This window comes from Hippocampus guttulatus, chromosome 11 (assembly GCF_054856545.1).
Source record: "Hippocampus guttulatus isolate MCC_2025c chromosome 11, RoL_Hgut_1.0, whole genome shotgun sequence".
NCBI lineage: Eukaryota > Metazoa > Chordata > Actinopteri > Syngnathiformes > Syngnathidae > Hippocampus > Hippocampus guttulatus.
The window spans coordinates 6,671,792-6,695,394 of NC_141271.1; the positions used below are offsets into that span (position 1 = coordinate 6,671,792).

The window sequence follows — 23,603 nt, forward strand, 5'->3', positions numbered from 1 at the left end:
CCAAAGAATTGCTCTGATTGTTTTCTATTGTCACTTGTTGCTTGAAACATTTCATGAGGAATTGCCACGCAGCAGAGAAAGGACAAGGAGATCTGGCAGGAGAAGACAAAAATGATGAGAATTGTAACAATGTCAAGCAAGTCCAGCCAACTAGGGGAGCAACCAAGTTGTCAAGCTCACGGGAACATAACACAGACGCTAACATTGTGTAGCGATCAGGAGTTGATGGATCATCTGTAATCCTGCGCAAAGGAAATCTTCCAACATCTGGTTAGATTCCACACTTGAATTCATGTGAGAGACTGTCGATGTGACTGTTTTGTCTCGACTCGAGCATTTTTCTCCTGGCTTCAGCAGTTCCTGCCTGAGGCTTCAGAACGGAGAGCTCTGTCTGATTCTCGATAGATCAAGTCAGGGGTACCCGAACAAAGTTGTCAAGGTGGCAACACTGAGTCATTTGCTATTTTGTTCCCCTTTTCGGAGCTAACGAAATTTTTAATTTGAAACTAGGGATGAATGATTTTGAAAAATAATCAAATTGCACTAATTCCATTCACTTTTGTGATTTAACCTGCTTGTATTAAAAACACACACACACACACACACACACACACACACACACAAGCAATACATGAATCTTAATAGATGCATTTTATGTAAACTTGATGGTTTTATTGATTAGGTCTATGCTAAAATCAAGGCAAATAAACCATGAACAAATATGAAAGATATTTTATCTATCCACCACAGTTAGAGTTGTGAACGAACAAACACTTTGCCTTGGAGTCTTTTAAGTGTTCATTGTGCCAATTTCACAAAAAATCTGTGTCGTAAATATAAATCGGTAAATTATGAATCAGATTACAAAAAAAAAATGCAGGCAAATCTGTGGCTTTATCACTTCAGTTTTTTATGTTCCATGAAGCAATATGTACGAATAAATAAAAGTACTTAATAAATACAGGGAGAGAGAGAGAATAAATAGAACTACTGACCCCCCACGCCTCATCCCAAATTGCAACCTTTGCGACTTGAAAATATTGGCCACCACACACAGATGTTGATTTGAATTAAACTAACCATTTGGAATCGGACAACAGTTTACAGTAAACCATTTAGAATCCAACTAAATCCGAGATTTTGTTTCATCAGCAACGTCAACGATGACTTTCGAGCACGTTTGAGGAAAAGCGCACCGTGATGAACACGAGGGGAGGATTCTGGCTGGCGCTGACATTTCTGTAAACTCAACAGTAGTCGGGACGAGATGGAATATTTTAATCCGGCGAGAGCTCAACTGCCTTAGCGGCGCTCTCATCATATTCCCTCTGGAGAGGGAGCTGCTTAAGATGAGCTCATCGCATCGCTCATCACCTTCATCTTGCCATGAGCTAAGCCTCAAGGCCGCAGGCACATGGCACATGCCCCACCCGCCGCCGCCCCCTCCTCCAAATATCATATCAAACTACCCCCCCCCCCGATGACTTCATCCCTCTGTGAACGTGTCTCAAGGTTGGTTATTTGTTGACATTGAACACGTAAGGTGTAAATAACTCTGTCATGCTGTATTTTACAGTTCTGATATCACCTGATCTCGAATGTAATCTAAGTGTGCACGAATTGCATGCTTTTATGTCACTGGAATTCTTTCACAAACGAAACGTGCTGATGTGATTCTAGTCATCGACACATCAACCGTTCTTGCAACTTATTACTGCAGTTTTATGACAAAATCAATGTTTTTGTTATTTCAACGCAAAATTAACCTCAATGTTAATACTTACCATCTGATTTAGCATGAATTACTCTTATGAATAACAGGCAAACTCAGAAACACCCAAAGTTTGTATGGAGATTGACAATCAAGACAAAACGTGTCATGTCAGCAGTGGTAAAGTCCAACTTTGGTCAATTATCTACAGCATGTAATGTTTTATAACAAACTTTTATGATTTGAATGCCAACGATTTAAGAATGTCCTGTATATTTAAATGGTTGTAATTTGCAGTGTGCACAAATCATACTGACGGGTGTTACTAATATTTTGGTGACCTTATTTAACTTCTGAGATACAGAGTGTAAAATCTATATCTGTCTATCTATCTATCTATCTATACAGTATATATATAAATCAAATGCTGTCAGAATGTGTGATTTCAGTTTCAAATTATGGAAAGGGTTTCTAACTACAGAGCTCCAAACTATGAGTAGCATACTTGGCCCTAACCTGATTACGCTCAAAATAAGTGATTTTTGCAAAAACAAACAAACAAACAAACAAACAAACAACAATGAAGTTCATTAAGTTTCATAGTTTGCATTGAATGTCTTTCTTGTCTTTATAATGTATTGTATATATTCAGTTGAAAAGGATTTGCAAATCATTGTATTCTGTTTTGAATTCTCATTTTATACAACATCCCAACTTTAAATATAATTGGGAGTTTGTACATGAATGAATAAATGAAGGTCCCCATCTGCACCCAGGGTCCAGGGTGTCTCGTATGTCTCGCCCAAAGTCAGCTGTGATAAGTTCCTGCTCATTTGTGACTCTAATGGGGACAAGCGCAATAGAAAACCCGCTAGTTGGCCTTGGTAAAACTTTGTACTCGACTGAATGCACTGAAGCCTTTTTGAATTTGCAGGTGTACCTAATAAGGTGCCCAGTGAATATATACAGTCCCAGCATGGGTCTTCAATGTGAACATGTCAATAAATGACATGTGTTATAATAGCAAATTCAAAATGAATTAATATTATCTTGTGGGACTTCATGAATAGCAATGCTGTTTAAACAATCCCATGCGATTAATTATTATTATTATTTTTTGGGCCAGTCAGAGTACAGCAAAACATAAGTGGCGGATGGGGGTGTGATTGAGGCCACTGATGGAAACAGAGCAGCTCAGGCGATTCACCACACTCAAATCTTCCAAGTTGGAACTTCAAAAGGGGGGACACAGGCAGTAAGCACGGATTGGATTTCAGTGTTGTTGCTGCTTGCTGCCATAAGAGTATCTCGGTGGGCTTTATCTCTTAGGACCGTCTGGAAAAAGCGCCTCCTGAAAACCATGCACGCACGCACACATGGGCATGCGATGTGATGGACTCACTGCCAGCACGCATGAAGCAAGCTTTCTCTCATTCTGGCCGAGCATCCTCCCCAGAGGAAAGAGGCAAGCCAGTCATTCAAATGAATGGCCACGACGTTGGAGTTTCAATGCAGGTGCAAACCAGGTGGTGTCCACTGATACCATGACCAACACAAATGGACTCTGATTTAAAAGAAAATGAACTGACTTAGAATGAGGAGTGGGACAAAATATCTTCATCGAAAAGTTTCAAACACAATACAGCAGGAGTCACGAACGTGGTGCCCGTGGACACCAGGAAGGCCCCCCACCCCCACCGCCCCCTAAGGACTACATGAGTAGTCCACAGTCCTGTTCAAGAAATAGGTAACTAGTGCTCCCCAATTCCCCTACAGAACTAAGGGTATGTTCCACATGTTTGTTTTTGTATGTACCGGAATTCTGGGTTACTTCCTGTCACAGTTCGGCAACGAACTGGATGGCGATCGGATCCCACAAACGTAGACACAAGCAAAAATCCATACAAAACGATTTATTCCACAACAAAAACGCACCGACAAAGCGTAAACAGAAATCACTGGTCAAAAGAAGACAACACATTAAAAAAACTCTACCTCCCCCAAAGTGAAAAGAATATATGAATTACTGTATCGGTTTTCATTTTTGGTAAGTCATTATCAGTGCAGTGAGCTGCGTTTTGGACTGAGTCTTGTTTTTTTTCGCAGACGCAAGCAGCCTGGTGCATTTTTAAAAATGGCTGTTTGCTGTGGGCGTGAGCACACTTGACTTGTTGAATCACCAGCCAAAGCGGCTCCTCTCATTCTCTTTAAATGTGGTTTGCAAGGAGCGTACTGAACGTCCTCTTGACAAGAAATTGATTTTCTGGACACTGGGACGACAAGTCACACAAAATAGTTTCGAAGGAAATGCAATAAAAACCTCTGATATACAGTAATGCATGGTGGAAAGTTGGCCACGATTTGCGTTGTGAAGCAGGCATTCGGAGACCACCTTTGACCTTTGACAGAATATCTCAATCATCACACAAGCAACGTGTCGTGATAGTGTTAATATTGTTGGTAAAGAATCATGATGACGAAAAACAAGCTTCATTACTTTTCACTGTGTGTCTTTTGGATTGTATTAATTTGATGAGATTTCCAAGAAGTGTGTTTTATTCCGAAAAATGCTGAGCTCTGTATGTCACTTTTTTTGTCACATACATATCAGAATAATGTGTTCATATTACTTATTGCACCATGACTATTTGACCCAATGGCAAAGTATCAGCATTATTGTGTTGTGAGTCATCGTCATGATGTTATATTGTTTATTGTGATTGCGAGTGATTCCTATCGCTACCCACAAGACACCACTCATGTACAGAGAAAGAAAATCATCATCCAGGTATCATTGTGCATATTTTTCTGGGTAAAGCCAGAAGGAATATGTGAAATTTGTTGCAGCATGAGGTTGGAGGAAGATAATTAGACCCCTGTGGAGAGGAGGTGTACTTAGCAGCCAGCGCTTTTCTTGTCTTTCATCAGTCAACACACAAACAACGTATTGACATGTGAGCAGCGATACGGACCAAGCGCTCCCCCCTCCCTGGCTCCTTGTTAAGAATTCTTTGTCCCTCTGGGAGATTAGATTGGAGGGTTGGTGTTAAGCCCAAACACAACTCTCCCTTTGTCTCTCTTATCTCCAACCCTTAGTCGCTCGCTCTCATCATCCTTTGTTGTGCTTTCATTAACACTTTTCTCCTTGGTCGTGACCTCTCTACTCTGACAGGCCTCTTTGGTTTATTCCTCTCTCGTCTTTTTCTCCTAACACCCTGTGTAACTTTTCACTCGCCAAATCTGAATGTCAGGTCTGAGAGAAACCTTGGGGCTAGTACATGGGAGGTTGAAGGATGGGGAACAAAGAGAAGGGGGGGGGGGCAGAAAAAGCATAAAAGATGTGACCAGAGTCCTCTTCTGTTTTTGCACAGACAGCCGAGGGTGGACTCGTGGTTAGGACATCTGCCTCACAGTTCACAAGTTTGCAGTTTGAATTTCTGCTCTGGATTTCCTGTGTGAAGTGCGCATGCATTCCCAGTTTTTTTCTTTGGGTACCCCGACTTCCTCCACCATTCCAAATAAAACCGAAACATTCACGTCTGTTTAAATGAAGGTCATCCGGGGGTCACCAGCGTTTTTGAAGCTTGTCTGTTGTTGATGCTTAAGTGTGAAGTGCCAGTTTGATTCACACTTCAGAAATAACAAAGTTGCTCATATGAAACTTAATCATAATTTTTTAATATAATGATCAAGAAAATCACAGTGCTGCATCACTTGTGAGCTATTTTTGGAACAGGCCAGCGGGCTACTCATGTGATCCTTGGGGGCAACCTAGTGCTCTTGTCCATGGGGATTAATGGGAGTGTGAACCACTGACGTTATCACACTGTCACTGATATGGAAGTGAATTGCCCGCACAGAAATCAGCTGCATGAACCACTACAACCTCTCTGACTTCTCTATGAAGTAATTCAGCAAACTGTATTATAAAAAGTATCATCCAGATTGTTTTTTATTTTTATTTTTTTTACATTTGAGATTGGACTTTCTGATTGTCAAGCTGTCCCCAATACAGCAATAGCTGGCAAATTTCCATTCAAATTATGTTCCTACACTCAACTTGACAGAAAACGAGTGGCCAAAATGAGTTATTGCCTTCAAGCACTAAATGTTTGGACCGTCCTAGTGCACATACTGTGATTCACTGTTGTCCCCTTAGGAACAGATTGGTCTCATGAGGCACTGGACCATCCATCCATGCATCCATTTTCCATGGCACTTGTCCTCATTAGGGTCATGGATGAGCTGAATCGTACCCCAGACGGTGGGGAAGAGGTGGGGTGCACCCTAGATCGGTCACCAGCCAATTGCAGGCACTAGACCAGTACTTTACATTCATGATGTGAAATGACAAATAATTGAGCCTGTGTCTTTCATTTCTGAAAGTCCTTTATGTCCTCAATGTGGAGTTTTCCCTCCATGTGCTCACCTGAGGATTTGAGGTAGCAGTGAGGTCCCATTCCTAACAAAGCATCAACTCCTGGGCTCTGGTGGCCACTGGAGCGTGTGAATGGGGTCAGGGCTGCCATCCGTGAATGGTTGAGAGAGGGATGACAAGTCCTGAGGCTGCCTCCTTTGCATCAGCAATGTCCAAAAGCCTCCAGTGCAATCTGCCTGCTGATTGGTCATCTTCTTTAAAGAAGATGCTTATATGGGCTTGCAACATCACTCCATCCGTTGCTATCGCGCGTGCCACAGCTGACTTCGAATGAAAAGAAGGGCAGATATAGAGAAATTTTCTGAACCGCTTATCCTCACGGAGGTCGCGGGCATGTTGGAGTCTATCCCAGCTGACTTCGAGGAGTGGTAGACCCTGAATTGGTTTGCCAGCCAATCGCCGGGTTCACATAAACAAGCTAGCATTCACACTCACAGTCACACCTAGGAACAATTGAGAGTGTTCAACTAACCTACCATGCATATTTTTGGAATGTGGGAGGAAACCAGAGTACCTGGCAACCCCCAACCCCCCCCCCCCCCCCCCCCCCCCCCCAAAAAAAACCAACAACACGCAGGCATGGGGAGAACATGCAATCTCCACAAAGGAAGGCCGGAGCCGAATTCGAACCCACGACCTCTGCACTGTGAGGTGGACGTGCTAAAATTGAATGCGTTTAGGTGTGCCTTATAGTGCAGAAAATACGGTAGATAAAATAACTCAGCCAGTGCTTGTTGCAAACAAAGTTGTTATAACAGTAAAAAAAAAATAAAGGGAATACTTGGAGTTACAGTGTGCTGTTTAAGTGCTCCCTTTATTTTTTTGAGCAGTATATATATGACAAATTTTGCAAATATATCATCAGGCAGACCTGCACAATCTGAAGAGATCCAATACAAGAGCAGTATCAAATATCTGGCCTTTACAAAGATAATAAGACAGTGACTGCTGGTTATCTTATATACCTGCACTCATTTCCTGCATTCCTCCACAGAACGATTTACCTGACTAGATGGGCAGCGTACTATTTCGAGTTCCAGGGCTTGACTTCCTGACAAACCGCGCTCACTCCTCTCTGGGGATTAAGACTCGCAAAGCCTCTCTCAACTCCATCCTTCCCGCCTGCGCTTCTTGCCACTGCAGACTCAGGTGGCTTTGCTATTTACTTCAGTTATTTATCACTCCATAACAGTGACAGAGAGGCTTGCAGTGGAAGACAGACAGACAGACAGACAGACAGACAGACAGCCAGACTGATATAACAACAGATGAGCCAATCTCTATCTATCTATCTATCTATTGGATTTGATTTTTTGGATTGGATACAACTTTATTGTCAAATGTCTATCTATCTTTAAGCACACATTCAGCTACTTTAATCATTAATAATTATTGTGGGGAAAAGAAAACCAATGTAAAGCACAGAGAAGAACTAAAATGGAACAGAATTTAATGTAATCATTATTCTTTTTTTTTCCATGCAGAGAATGGCAAGCAAGGGGAGGCACTGCCTCACATGCCTACCCTGACTGCACATCCCCGTATTTCCTTTGGGGTGGCTTGAATGGCTTAATAGCATTTCAGTTCAGAAAATTGATCTTATCCATCCATCCATTTTCTAATACACTTATCCTCACAAGGGTCGTGGGCGTGCTGGAGCCTATTCCAGCTGTCTTCGGGCAGTGGGCAGGGATACCCTGAACTGGTTGCCAGCCAATCACAGAAAATCGGTCGTATGCATGAGTAAATTGAGTTATGAACTTGATCACGATACAAATTAGACACAAAATTCAAAGTATCACTGTTCTGGCATTTTTGTGGAAGTGTGGTCAGGTATTCTCAATTCCACTCAACTCAACTCAACTGTATTTATAGAGCACTTTAAAACAGCCATCGCTGTATACAAAGTGCTGTACATGGAGCAAATATCATATATACAACAATAAAACAATAAATTAATAACAAAGACAGTAGAAAGCACAAAACAGTAAAACTAAGATCAAGTCTGAGTCATGCCGAGTCAAATGCCAAAGACTACAAATGAGTTTTAAAGATGGGCAGTGAGGGGGCTTGCTGAATGTTCAGTGGGAGGTCATTCCAAAGAGAGGGACCAGCAACAGAAAAGGCTCGATCCTCTCTGAGCCTCCTCTTAGTTCTTGGTACTTCTAATGTCTGGTCCGCAGACCTGAGGCGCCGGGCAGGTGTATAACAGGGGTTATGTGCTCCCTCTTATGAGTACCAGTCAAGAGGTATTGGCTCATTTATTGGTTCACACATCTGTGCCACAGTTCTAAGTTTGGGCTTCAAATCTCAGAGTGGGGTTCCCCTTTTCTGTGGTTTCTCTCATATTTGAAAAAAATCAGGTTAATTGAAGGCAAGGCAGTTGTATTTATATTTAATTTCATATACAAGGAAATTCAATGTGCTTTGCATGATTAAAAGAAGATTTCAAATCTTTAAAAACAGACCAAAGACAGACAATTGAATTGAAGACGAAACACGGGGTGAGTATTCTTCCGCCTCACTTGTGTTTTAAAAAGGTGAGAATGCAAGTATGAATACTTACGTGGATGTGCCCTGTGACCAAGTGACGGATGACCAGTCCAGTGTGTACCGCGCCTCTCGTCATCTAGGATAGGACCTGCAACACCTCTCATGGACAGGCAGTCAGTCACTGTAGAAAATAGATTGATGAATAGTGTTATTGTTTAACAGTTTCCCATCCATCTGTTTCCGACATTGCTTATCCATGTTAAGATCACGGGGACTTGGTGCTTACCACCTATTATTTCCTAAATGTATAAATAGAGGCCTTACCCATTTATAGTTGACTACATAAAGCTCACTACATGAAGAAATGCTGTATTTTTGGATAGCCTACCTCAAATGCTATCATAAACTAGTAGATGTAAAATTGCAGTAGTTGCTTGTGTGTCGTTTCAGGGGGCACTAAAGGTGCCGGATCATTTACGCGATAATCAAAGTATTTTACTTTCAACAGAGCTTTTATTTATTGATTGCTAAAAGAGAAGTTGAGCGAACGTCTTGATGCTTCCGCACTCCTTTAACCTCTCAACATTTTATCTCTGTCTGGCCTCACTTTCTTACGCAGCGGAGCCTGTAATGAAAAACACACATTGTTCCTGGGCGCTGGATAACATCTTATTTGATGATATTTCAAAATAAGTGTTCACAAAACAAATAATGTGAAACTAATCCATCCCTTCCAGAGCTAATCTGTCATCATCATGTTATTTTAAGTGACATTATAAGCATTATTAACTGCTATGTAAGTTTGAAAAATAACCAAAATACAGACTGACAGTTTGAATGCAAGGATAGACATAGAAATGATAAAATAATATACTGAATACTCAAAACCTCTCCCTGCTGTCTCGATACCATCAGCCAAAAGTCAGATAACTGAGCAATTTTTATATGAAGATATACTAAGACATTGATCCAACTTGAATGATTCTAGAAAGATAGACCATTTGATCAAACAGTCTTACCGGAAACTACTCTAGCTCTTGTTTGTCAAAAAGCAATCTTATTTTATTTACATGAGGCTACCTGTCTGTCTATCTGGCTGTACACACACGCGCGCGCACACACACACACGCACACACACATGCACACACACACACACGCACGCACAAACACAGTGAGTGAGATGGATCAAACCATTTTTCAAACTAAATCCACCCAAATTTGTCTATTAGATGGCAAAAAGTATCAAATTGACATATGTATCCTCTTTTTATGACAATTGTGTTTGGTTGGGAATCACTGGTCTAAAACATGGATAGATCGATGGATTTAAAAATATTCCGAGTCTTGGAACATTTTCCAGCCCATTTCACTTGGGTAGTATGGTTGCAGTTGGGTGGTGGTGGCACCCGCACACTCCTCCAACCATGTACTGTTGCCATCTCTGAATCCAATTCCCATCGTGAAGGATTGGGAGGTAAATAGACAGTGTCACATTTCATATAATAGCAAAGTGTACTGAGGCCAGGAGCAGGGCTGCAGTCTCATAAGGAGAGGCTGGTGTGATCGTGTGTGTGCGTGTGTGTGTGTGAGAGAGTGTGTGTGTACGTGAAAGCAAGCAAGCCTGACATGTCACAGCGCATTAGAAAGTGGCGGCGCTGACTAAGTGCGCCATGTCAATCCGTGATTGGACGAGCCGGCGGCGTTGTGCGCTAAGATGGCAGTGATCAGCGCAATTAAGGTGCCATATGTCAAGTAGCAAAGCTTCTGCACATACACCATTTATCCCTGCTCCGCATTTAAAAAGCTGCTCCACACTCATTAGAGCCCCTACTACAAACATAAGAGGAGATCCGAAGAAACCCGATGAGTAGGGATGATGCTTGGATTTGACACTTTCCATGGAAATTAATAGGAATGTGTGCAGGGAATTAATAGGACTATACAGTGGCCATGAACGTATATTGATAAAGCTGTGTAGTTGGTGGGAGATGTCTTTGGCCACATTTGTATGCATTTTTGAAGAATAATCCATCTATATCAATTTTCTCTAAGGTTTGTTCTTATTAAAATCATGGGTCAGCTGGAGACTATCCCAGATAACTTCGGGTGAAAGGTGGGATAGGCCTGCATCCATAACTGCTTGCCAACTGGTCACATAGAGTGTACACAGGAAGGGAGGGACCAAGCACTGTCATGAAATAATCAAAGAAGAAAATCTGCGAGGAAATGGAAACTAGTTTATAAATCTTTCTAATGCCACAGGATGGTGACAAACTTGGCAAAGCGCAAAAGAAAATCCCTTTAACAGAGTTCTGTCGCATGAGATAGGGCCAAAGCAGTACTTTTATACAGTATTAAACAGTGCTTTGGCCTGAGCACAAAAGAGCAAATAGCTGTGTTTTAAAGCCCATGCACAGATTCAAACCCGAACCTCAGAACTGTGAGGCAGACGTGCTAACCACTGGGTCTGTGCTGCTATTTTCAGAGTAATATGAAACGATATTTCCATAATTACTCACAAATGCCACACAGTCAAACTTTTGCATTGTGATAATGTGATAAACTGCACTTTTATAAAATACATTCATATTGGCTGTGAAATATTTATAATACTGGACAGTGTACGTTAAAATTTTCGAGCAAAATGTTTAAAATCTTTAGCATTAGTAAGATTCTGGAGAAAATAAAAACACGTAAGGTTTACGTAACTGCTCCGTGAGCAAGCATTCTGGGACTTGTGGTTTTACCATTGGGCGCATCCTCCTCAATTCCAACAGACGTTAAATTGCTCGATAATGCCATTTTAAAAACAGACATTTACTATTATAATAAACCCCCTTTATTGGTTTTAGCGCGTGCAAAACACAATATAGGGTCCAATTGAATTCTAAACAAAGCATACCATGAGTTTTTAAAGTGGCCATTAACTGCCCTCTAGTGGTCAATATTAAAACTCTACTTAGAAAGTCATAGCATTAGCATACAGTACCTTGCATGGGATCCTGACGACAGACATTTGACGTTTCCAACGGAAGAACTTTGTATGATACACGATAAGTTACCACCCAACTTCATATTTTGCTTTTGGATGCCGTGTATTTGTGGCCTAAAAGGTTTTTGATGACAAATATGTATTGCTAAAGCATTCGATTGCGACGCGTATTGACTTTCGTGCACATTAGGGGTTACGTTTCCGCTGCAGGAACGGAACTCCACAGTAAACCGAGGACCCCCTGTTGTGTATTTTCCAATACTAGTATTCTAGTAATCCTAGTATTAGTACTGTCGTAGTATGACTACTACTAAAATAACAATATACAAAATATATTTGTGTGTGTATATATTTAGGTGTAAATATTTTCAAAATACCGTATACATTTTTTACACCATTATTAATTAATAATTTTTCCTCTACATTTAATTAAATGTTGAAACACCAAACAATATATATACACACACACACACACACACACACCCAAAACTTCATTGAAAAAGGGATTGCACAGGTATGCACAGGTAAGCAGTAAAAGATTTATTTAACTTTTTTTCTTCCTGTAAATATCACCACTTTTTTTCAGCAATCAAATACGTACATCTAAAAAGGTGTTTTTAAGGTATGTTCACACAACATTGGCAATGTCAAAACAAGTGTTACATTGCGTTTTTGCAACATTTTACGCAATGACAGAATGTAGTCTGAGTTATTTATTTGCAACCTGTGTGAATGGGGCTAACAGACAATGTCCTGTCTCTTTTACCAGACTGATACCACCTATGAAGGTACAAAATTGCTAAAACAGAAACAGACTTTACAGGAAAGTAATAGAACCCCCGCCCAAAAAAATAACAGCTTTTTCAGGCAGATTCAGCATTTTCTAAAGCTTCCACTGTGTTCTATGAAGAAATGTGCTTTTCCGGTGATCGTATTTTGGACCTAAAAACAACAACAACAAAAACAGCCTGAAATGGCAAACTCTTTCTTAGTTTTCAGTTGAAAGTTGTCAACGGCCCCTTTAAGGGAGGGCTGCATTATTAAAGCAGTTCCTAAACTGAGGGCAAGAAGCAGTGTGTGGAATTTTCATTCACACAGGCACTTAAGAGAATCCAAAAATAATATTCGTGAAACACCACAATTTTCCCATAAAGGCACAACAAACAACACTGGTGAAACAGACACACATCATACTTTGAGACAAGAACAGTATGAATTCCCCAACGCACATGCACATGAACACACACGCACACAGAAATTGTACGATACAAGAGTTAGGTGTTTGTTTGTTTTTTGACAATTACTGTTTTTCCAAGTGACTACAATCCATCCTTTATTCATATTTTGTATTGATGACAATTACAACCAAAACCTAAATTTTTATACATAAGCTACATTTGTGATTACAAGATGTCCGATTCTTTAAATAACATTGAAGCGATACAATAAGAAGCGCCTTTATGCAGACCATCAAAATAGATGACTTATGCAGGAGAAATAAATTTTGAGTAAAAAAATTGCGCAATTATTCTTAAGGAAATACATTCAAATGCTTCTATTACATCGACTGAAACTCTCCTCAAACAGAAAAAAAAGAAAAAAAATACTCCTCATATTTATCTTAAATGTCAATAAATCCCTGCAAGAAATTCCTATTCACATCCATGTACAGATCCATGTATGGAACAGACTGTATTGTTGTTTTCTTCTTTGCTAACTAATCCCGTGAGGGTTTTTTTTTGTTCCTTTAATGATTGCTTGACCCCACAATTGATCAGCGACTAGTCTTGGGTTTACTCTGCCTCTTGCCCAAAATCAATTGGGATGTCTCACTTGTGGTCCTAAAGACAACAATTCCAATTGAAAAATGGATGGATGAAAGCGCACTATTTTCATGACTACATCTTGACAATTGGTAGAAAAGGATAACAGACCTAAGCTTTAACCTCCACTGTTACCATCTGCAATGGCCCAGTTGCTGCATCATCACAGTAAATCAGCACCTAAAATCACCAGTGTACACTTTGTACACACACGCACACACACACACACACACACACACACACACACACACACACACGATACAAAAAACGCCCACACAGTGCAACAAAAGTTCAGATACGCACATCTGAGCAGGATCAGTTAAAAAAAGTCACATAATTGGCAAAGGCATGGAGGATAACTGGAAATGTATGGTGTGTGTATAGGGATGGACATTATTATAATAAGAGGTATCCATGTAGCTTAGCTATTCAGGTTGACAAATGTATAGTTTTAGAAATTGTAGCTATGAATCAACAGTCAGCACACTTCTTTCCATGTGGAAAGTCGCGCTCAGCACGTAAGTACACAAGTGCGGTGATGAGACGGCAGCGCTGGTATCTAACACCGAGGGATGAGGCCTTTCTTGTAGGCGGCCACGCCAGCCACTGTGGCGACAGAAAGAAAGCCCGACACTGCCACGAACTTGACCAGACCGCCGACTGAAGGCAAGTTCCTCTCCCAGAAGGTGGTGATGAAGGGGCGCGCTGGCACATCCTGTTGGGATGGAGAAGAGGCAGGGCTAAAGTCACACGTGTCGCTTAAGTATGTGTGGTAAAATTCCCGAAAAGCTCTTCTCACCTCTGACTCAGGCTCTGTCTGCCAGATCTGGCTGCGGTGGATTTTTCCCATCGTGCACAAAATCTGCAGCACAGTAAATAGCGGTTATTGCGCCATTCAGGGAGTGGGCTATTTAAAAAAAAAAAAAAAAAAAAAAGAATCAACATCTTATTCTCATTTTTTAATATAACATAATTTAACAACATTGACTTTATTTTAGTTTACTTTTAATTTTCACTTAATTATTACAGCTAGGCTAATGCAATGTCAGGTAAAGCAACATACTGTATTTTGTCATGTAATTTAAGGTGACAGAATGTAAGGCAACATGATGTGAGGTAGTTCAACATCAGGTCATGTGATGTAACGTAAGGTAAGGTCACAGTGTGTAACATCACATAGGTAACAGTCACCTATGGCAATACTGTATCATGAAACAGAAAGTAACGTAATGTAAGGTCATATCTACTGCATTCTTTAAAATATAACGTAAAATACTATAGTTCTGTCCTAGTTTTAACCTGTCTACCGTAAATGTTGGTAACCACCAACCACAACACCATCTATCATTCAAATGCACCACTCCATCCCGACAGTGATATTTACGACAAGACAGTTTTGCTCCCTTTTACAGTAAAATATTTGGGACAGATTTGTATTGTTGTGATAAATCTTCACACAAGTGTTCATTCAAAATGCAAACAGCACACTTGAGACGCTCTCTCCCAGCATCAGGGTCAGGAAAATAAGTGCAACGTCAAAAGGCATTTATGATTTTTAATTTTTTTAAGAGATCACTAAAACAAGATTTAAAAAGAGATTTGTGGAGCAAGGGAATCGTATTTCAACAAAGCCGGTTAAGTACTCCAAGCACGCGGCGCGCTAAACTTGAAAGGGGTCTTTTACGGGATGTGTGAGGGACACATGAGACATGTATGCATTCACAAGTGACTTTCGGGTTCCAGTATTTCAGCATCAAAGTGAATTAAGGTGGGGCGGAAGCCTTCCAATCAGACAAACAAAGCCAAGCTGATCCCTGGTGATAGTGAGGGAGTGCCAGCCAACCTTGTTATATGGAGGGTATCGCATGATGCTAATGACGTTAGCATGGCACCGGGTGCTCAGCATGAGCCAGAAGACAGGAAATTCGGTCAAGTCTTACTGAGATTTAGGATTAGTAACTTGTCCATCGACAAAGACATCCTTTAACAGTACAATATGAGTCCCAGTAAAGAGCCTCGTGGTTTCTGTCAGTCACAAAGTTACAAAACAACAATACAGTGGCTGCCTTTCCAGCAGCTCCTATATTTTGTTGTTCTACTTCTTCCTTTCATAACTTTGCTGCTGTGAATCGGGAATTTCTCCATTGCGAGACTAATAAAGGGTTTCTTATCTTATCTTATCTTACATTTAGAAATGAAGTATTAATATAGGCACCTGATATTCCACATAAAGAAAGACTGTACTACAAGATAACGGATCGCGTCAATGCATGGCATGCTGTTTTATGGCTTTTTAAAAATAGCATCAGATTGTATTGGACCATTTTAGTGTTGTGTAAGATTGTAAGTTCATTTTGGACGGTATTGTATTGTATGCTATGGAATGTTATGGCAGGTTCTTATCGGGTTTATTGTCTCTCTGTCGGTCCATCCGTCCATTTGTCCATCAGCCTATCTCTCCCTCTTATATATTCAACTCAACTCAACTGTATGTATAGAGCACTTTAAAACAACCATCGCTGGATACAAAGTGCTGTACATGGAGCAAATATCATATATACAACAATAAAACAAGTTAATAACAAAGACAGTAGAAAGCACCAAACAGTAAGACTAAGATCAAGTCCGAGTCATGCCGTGTCAAATGCCAAAGAATACAAATGAGTTTTAAAGATGGGCAGTGAGGGGGCTTGCCGAATATTCAGTGGGAGGTCATTCCAGAGAGAGGGACCAGCAACGGAAAAGGCTCGATCCTCTTTGAGCCTCCTCTTAGTTCTTGGTACTTCTAATGTCTGGTCTGCAGACCTGAGTCGCCGGGCAGGTGTTTAGGGGCGGATGAGCTCAGAGAGGTAAGGTGGCGCGAGGCCATTTAAAGATTTGAAAACAAATAATATGATCTTAAAAAGAACTCTAAAATGTATCGGGAGCCAGTGAAGGGACGCCAGAGTAGGAGTTATGTGCTCCCTCTTACGAGTACCAGTCAAGAGGCGAGAAGCAGCATTGTGGACCACCTAGAGACGCTTAAGAGTAAATATTCACTCCGCTCATTTTTCCTATATTACTGATAAAAGTGTAGAGCAGAGGTTTGCCAGAAACTTGCAGGGAGCTAAAGGCCACCATCTCGGAGCAGTTGGGAGCTGCGGCCATCAGCTGGTCATGCCTGTTGTGGAGGCAATACCCATCAATACCAATACGATAAGGCAATACCTTATCGAGCCTTTTTGGGCTGTGAAACATCAGAGGCAGCTGATGGGGTACCGGCAGACTAATGGGAAAGCAGCGTCAGTGGTCGCTGAGGCAAAAAAATCGGGCCAAAACAGGTGAGGCCATGAAGAACGACTTCCGGGCAGCCTTGAGGGAATTCTGGTTGACCATCAAGCATCTCAGTGGACTAGCTCAGCACAGTCAGTATGGCGCTCAAGGGTGGATGAAACTTCAGTCAACCAGTCTACATATGTTTTGGGGATGCTGCCAAGGGTGAAGCGGTTGGGATAAGAATCAGCACCTCCAAATCTAAGACCACGGTTGGAGATGAGAGCCCGCCCCAAGTGAAGGAGTTATTTTGGGGTCTTTGTTCACGACTGAGGGAAGAATGCAGCATGAGATCGACAGATGGATCTGTTTGTCTGTCGTGGTGAAGAAAGAGCTAAGCCGAAAAGGCAATGCTCTCAATTTACCAGTCAATCTACGTTCAGAAGCTTACCTTCGGTCATGAGCTTTGGGTCAAAATCGTGTTTCACAACCTGTGCAAATACTGGAACCTGCTTCCAGTCGGTGTAAAGTTTTCTCTACTTTCAGTCACTACATTATCAGGTACCCCAAGGGTGTGTCAAAGCAAACGCCCACCATACGCCAGAATGTCCACCACGGCGCAGAGCCGCCGGCCAACTTTCTAAACACGCTAAAATCAAGATACGGCAGTTTTTACACACAAAAGCACCTGCATTGTCTACAAATAAACCAAGCATATATATGACATTTTTTTCCAACATAGTCTGATATGTTGTGTGTGTTCTGACCTCCCGGGCTGCCCTTTCTCCAGCTTGGACAGCACCTTCCATGTAGCCGCTCCACTCAGTGGAGGTCTCGGTGCCTGCAAAGTACAACCTGCCCACCGGCTCTCTCAGCACCCTGCGGGGAAGACACGAAGAGGGTTTCACCGCTGTTCACCATAGACACAGCTCGTTCATCCACTGTACTTACTTTCCAAACTGGGTGAGAATGCCTGGGGGGAAATATGCCGTGTAGCACCCTCCTGAGTACTCCTCTTCACACCAGTTCTTCTCCTCGTAGTGGATCGCCTGGTGCACACATTAATGGCCTGATTTAATAAGAACCCAAAGGTGTGTGTTCACTCTCACTCTAAACAGACTGCGCTGTTGGTGGGTATATTTTTTGTGATTTACTGGATTGCAATCTTTTACAAAATACAAGATTGGAGAGCACCGCAAGTGCAAATCGAAGTTTGTCATAATAGAATTGAAAGTGTTAGATTACATTTGCACGATGAACTCAATGTCTACGGCAGCACCATTTAATCGAAACTTCCCTCCATCAAGTCTTGTTAACTTTTTGGCACAGCACATTCAAATGGGATCGTTGGGTAGCTTTGATGCACAACTGTGGCCCTGGCAGAGTTGGATGAAGCTCCCCTGGATTGTGTGTGTGTGTGTGTGTTACATACTGACACTCAATAAATAGTTTTCAATCAATAACTGCTGTAATTCACTCATCCATCTCTTCTACCAGAATAAGCAAAAGAGCCCATTATTCATAAAAACACTGCACAGTGAGCTGGTATTGTCACAGTTCTCTTTCTCTCTCTCTCTCTGACACATGGCTAAGCTTTCAAAGAGTTGTAGGCAACGAGTGCACACACTTATCTATATTCATGCAACAAACCCTCGAAAACAACAGGGTCATCATACCATATCATACCAGAGTAGAAGGCAATGGGCAATGTGCAGTCTGACGACAAGCTGTTTAAAGGGCAAGTCAACCCATACATTTCCTTTACAATAATGTGTTCTATGGCATTCTGGTTCATATGAGCTTCACAAAAGAGGTAAGAAGTGATTGGTCGTTACTCGAGCCCAGAGCAACTGTGATGTCATTTTCAGTTGGCAGAATGTGGCAAAATGGCCGCCCCCTAAGAATGCCAAAAGAAAAATTTGGGGTTGGCTTCCCCTTGAACTGTCACATCCTCTATGATTGAACGAAATGGCTACCATACACACTAACTTGCCATGAGAGCCATCACGAAACGGGACAAAACGCGCATCAACCCTGACAAAATTTGAGAGGGCCATGAGATATGAGATCATTGCTTCCCGTCACACGACACACTAAAATATGTTGCCTTGTTTCATCTACCCAACTGGTTTTGAAATGTTTCACTCATTTTGGGTTCTTTATACCTGACATTGACTCATCAGGTGCTTTGTTTTGATTCGAACGTCATGATGTACGCAGATTAGCATGCACAACCGTTTACCTAAGCAATCAAGATTGCGCCTCTTTTTGTGTGCGCAGACCTTCAGTAAATCAAGCCCATAGGGTTTACATACGCTCCTTTTTCATCTATAACTGCTTCAAAAAACAAAGAGTATGCAGAAAAGTTATTAAGATTGAATGACTGTCTGTGTCTTATGTGTTGTGCTGTATTATTTTGTTATTATGTTATTATGACTTCAAGATGGCGCCGTGAGAGTGGCTGCCTTACCAGAAGCTCCTATTCTTTTTTGTTCTACTTTCTTCCTTTCATAACTTTGCTGCTGTAAATTGGGAATTTCTCCATTGTGAGACGAATAAAGGTTTTCTTATTCTTATAGACTGTAAGAGATTGCATTCCTGTTTGTGTTTGGGATTCCAAACTCACATGCAGAGCTTCTTCAGTGCCCAGCACTCTGGAGAAGCTCTCACAGATCCTTTTGAATCTAAATATGAGAGAACGTTGTAGGCATAGAAATGAACGTTTGATACATGTTTGTGTTAATCTTTTGTCCCTGTGAGAACAATACCTCTCTTCTTTGGTGAGCCCGCAGAACCTTCTACATTTGCGGGCCAGGATAAATCTGCCAGAAAAAACAACAACATGATCTTAAAATCAGCCTTAATCTTCAATTGTACACTCATGTGCAAGTGCACCTGGGTTTAGGATAGTCCCAACATACTGTTTTGAGGTTGACCAATATGTAAATCAGTAATATATTTTCTATTTTTTTATATATTAAAGGTTGGATTCAGCAACAGGTGGGATATTTTTTTATGAAACATCATAGCCATAAAGGACAATGCATGTATAAATACAAACCATTGTTTGAGAACACTTGTTGCACACTGCAAAGAATAGCCAGAAAATTTACCTTTGATATAATTATATTCAAACAACTTATTATTAATAACCACTTGCGGGCATGTCAGGCAGTCAGTCATCCTACCATCATTATTTCAGGCCAGCCCAGTTTATTGTCATCTACGACAGCCAATCGGCGTCAAGAACGTACTTAACTGCGTCACATGCTCACGCTCCCAAAAGTGGTGATTGGTAAAATAAAAAAATATGTCATTGCGGTTTGTGGGGTATTCAACACTGTTGATTTTTTCAAACTCAGCTTGTGCTGCATCCGCGTCTGACGGAGTATGTTCTCTACGCGGATTGGCTGTCGCTGCCGATGGCAGGTGGACTTGGATGGCCTGAAATAATGACGGCTATAAAACCTCTCCTAGAATGGCAGATTGGCTGTCAATCCTGATGGCTTTTAATCATTTACATTCAAGGTTCATCGCTGTATTTATTGTGTATGATGTCCATGTATTTTTTTTCCCGTTTTATGTGTGACACGATGTTGATTTTATTGTTTTGCTCTTATCCCTTTTATGTAACTTCCTCTTATGTTGCCTCTTGGCCAGGGCGTCATTATAAATGAAAAAATGTTGTCAATTGACCTGAATTGAATAAAGGTCAAATAAAATAAAAATATAATCCGTATTGCGCAAGCTTTTATAGGTTAAAAAAATGGAAATAATCAAAAAAACTTGACGTGCTCAAAAAAAGTAAAGACGTTTTTTTTTTTTTAAATCAGCCTCAAAATCACAGTTTGGGGCACATCAAGCCATCTCTGATTCAAATATTATTTTCAGTGCATTCACCCCATAATGGCCGGCATACTGCCATCAGGTTTTGTGTCATCCAATGTCAGTCCAATGGGAGCCCCCTCGTCCTCGATCACCATGCTGCCACACAAACCTGAAGAAGACAACCCCCATAAAATTGAAAAAAAAAAAAAAAAAAAGCACATCCAAAGCAAATGACAAGTTCTTCCCCCGCTTGTTTTAGTCACCCTTTTTCCTCCAGAAGTTCTCTCTGTAGTACACCATGCACTTGATGACCGAGCCCATGGGGACCCGATTGATTAGCTGGTTCCTCAGTGGGGGCAGCTCGGGGTTAAAGTGTATCTTGAGGTTGAGAACAGGAGGGGTGGCCAAAATCACTTGCTTGGCCTGAGGAGGTTGAAAAAAAAAACACATGTAGATGGCAGCACGGAGCAACAGATGGTTATTGCATTAGGAGTTCAGATTTCTCTGTGTCAGGACTGCAAAGATACACGGTGCAGTTATAGTCATTTTTATAATGTTTGGGGAAAAAATAGGCCACGAGAAATTTCCAGGTGGCAAAAGGAAGTGACTACCATTGACCTAAACTGAAAACGACAGAAAATTATTGTATTTGGAGTTGCACTGTCAGACACAAACCCAAAAGGTTTAGGTTCTCTTCAAAAAAAAAAAATTAATCCAGTGAAAACCGGGTGACGAGGCTAAATACAGAAAATAGACGACTGTCTGTTGGTGCAGTATGCCACTTCAAAAGGGACTCACTCTCAAAGGTATGTCCAATTTTTTTTGGTGGTGCTGTCATTCTTGGGCTATTTGAGCGAAAAATAATGGCTACCGGTAAATAATGTCAGTTTTAGTTTCGGCAGTCCTAATGCTCCTTAGCATTTGCCTCGCTGTGAAACAAATAGCCTATTGGGTGATACATTAAAGTACTTATTTTCATGGCATTAAACCACCCTATACATTACAAAATTATTGATTTGTATTTTTTTTCATTGCCTAAAAACACCCAGTACAGAACAGTGTGAGTTTTAAAAAAAGGTTTTCAAGATTATTCAAACTTACCAGAGGGAGGATAATGGTGTGCATCTGATTATGTTCATGAGCCACGATGTTAGTTTAAGCGTTAAAAGGGATGGAATACAGAGTGATGACGTCAGATGAGAGACGGTGGAAAAGGTTTGTGTGGTGAACATTAAACGGGGCCAAACGTTCTCGCTCCCCAAAAGAAGTACGAGTTCTGGGGTATATTTTCTTTCACAAAGAGTGTTTTGGAACCCATACACACGCTACTTTAGCACTTCGTTACAATGAGGTGTCATAGATAAGGGATTGACAAAAAAAAACGGAACTGCACTAAAAATAGCATGGTCGAGAAACGTGTACACTATAGGCTCCACAGATAGGAATATGGCAAAACGACATGCTCCTTTTGAGCTTCGTGCCTACAGCTTGGCTAACCTGACGTGAATGATTTCCGTTACATTGGAAGGGAGTCTTGCCCCTGTAAACATGGGCGCTACAGTAAGTCCAGACACTGCTTTTGACGGCAAAGTTGCCTCTACCAACATAACCTAAACATTTGTTTCCTAGTGGTGCCATCCAAGAAAGCTCAGTCTTTGCCACCTGGAAGTACGTGTGAAATTTTCTCTTACCATGTAGGTCTGTTTATCCGTTGTCTCCACCAGCACCATGTCGCCACTCTGGTCAATCCTGCAGACCGGAGATTGCAACTTGACCCGATCGCCCAATTCCCTGGCCATGCACTCGCTGATCTGACCCGATCCGCCCACAAACTTCCTCTCCTGCAGGGGATAGCGAGAGCAATTATATCCTGGTATTTGTTTGTGAATAAAGTTGGAATGTTCTCGACTGGAAATAAAACAATACAGGGTAGTAAGGTGGTCGACTGGTTAGCAGGTCCGCCTCATAGTGCAGAGGTCATGGTTGTGATCCCGGTTTCCTGTGTGAAGTTTGCTTATTCTCCCCATGTGGGTATTCTCCGGGTACTCCGGTTTCTTCTCACGTTCCAAAAATATGCACAGCAAGTTAATTATACACTATATATTGTGTGATTGTGAGTGTGAATGGTTGTTTGTGTGTCCTGTGCTTGGCTGGCAGCTAGCTCAGGGAGTACCCCGCCTACTGCCCGAGGACAGCTGGGATAGGCTCCAGCACGCTCTCGACCCTTGTGAGGATAGGCGGGTTAGAAAATGGATGGATGGATGACGGCTGGTTACATCCCCACACCCGTCCACAAAACCTAAAGACGTCCCTGCTTGTAACTTAATGACTAGCAAAAGAAATCATTCACAATTTACGATCAAAGAAAATTGTAGCAGCCCTAACAATATAGGTCAACAGAAGTGCTCCGATTGGACGATTGCAGAGCTGCTTGTTACCAGGCAGAGTTCACAAAAGTACCGGTATATACACATAGGCCAGTTAAAGTGCGCATATTCACAAGGTAAGCATCATACCTGTCCTCCATTTGTTGTGGAGAAGATCCTCATGATTCCTCCTGCCTGCTTGATGTACCACAGGAACCAGAGGGCCGACACCTCGTGGGGTTCGGAGGTCACGTTCACGTTGATAAACAGCGTGGCGAAGCGACGGGTGGCACTTCAAACACAAGACAAGGAGGAGCATTTGGTATTGAAACTGCGCAACCGTAAGCTGTGCTCAATTGGCTTTTTCTTAACTGAAGTCAGATGTGTGACTGTTTTGTTTGTTTTACGATTTACAATATTTACCATCTTATTGTTTTTTAACGATGGTTGTAGATGTTGTAATCTTATTTTTAACCGAGCCTCAACATTTAATTAAGTGTCAATAAAGTGTCTGTTAAGTTATATTTAGACTTTAAATACAAATGTAACCAAGTGATGTGTTACCTGGTCCAGCAGATCTTCTCTATGAGCTGCTGCATGCTCATCTTGTCCCATTCCTCAGCATGGGGGGCTTTCCAGGGGGCTTCTCTGGGGATCTGAAAGCAAAACAAAAAAGTAGGAACACCTCGGTCAAAATTGA

At 41.4% G+C, this 23,603-nt stretch overlaps 1 protein-coding gene across 3 annotated transcripts in view; it reads right to left on the reverse strand.

Annotated features, from left to right (window-relative positions):
* Positions 1-12,159: 12,159 nt before the first annotated feature.
* Positions 12,160-23,603, reverse strand: part of maoa (monoamine oxidase a) — a 35,389-nt gene continuing 23,945 nt past the window's right edge. For all 3 annotated transcript variants that reach the window (XM_086124058.1, XM_086124060.1, XM_086124059.1), the window contains 11 exons: positions 23,468-23,559; positions 23,054-23,195; positions 22,229-22,378; positions 20,801-20,960; positions 20,610-20,706; positions 19,478-19,531; positions 19,336-19,393; positions 17,661-17,758; positions 17,477-17,588; positions 14,257-14,319; positions 12,160-14,172 (listed from right to left, as the gene is read on the reverse strand). In XM_086124058.1, the coding sequence (XP_085980184.1) occupies positions 14,017-14,172; positions 14,257-14,319; positions 17,477-17,588; positions 17,661-17,758; positions 19,336-19,393; positions 19,478-19,531; positions 20,610-20,706; positions 20,801-20,960; positions 22,229-22,378; positions 23,054-23,195; positions 23,468-23,559 (1,182 nt within the window). In that variant the 3' untranslated portion in view covers positions 12,160-14,016. The remainder of the gene's footprint in view (positions 14,173-14,256; positions 14,320-17,476; positions 17,589-17,660; positions 17,759-19,335; positions 19,394-19,477; positions 19,532-20,609; positions 20,707-20,800; positions 20,961-22,228; positions 22,379-23,053; positions 23,196-23,467; positions 23,560-23,603) is intronic.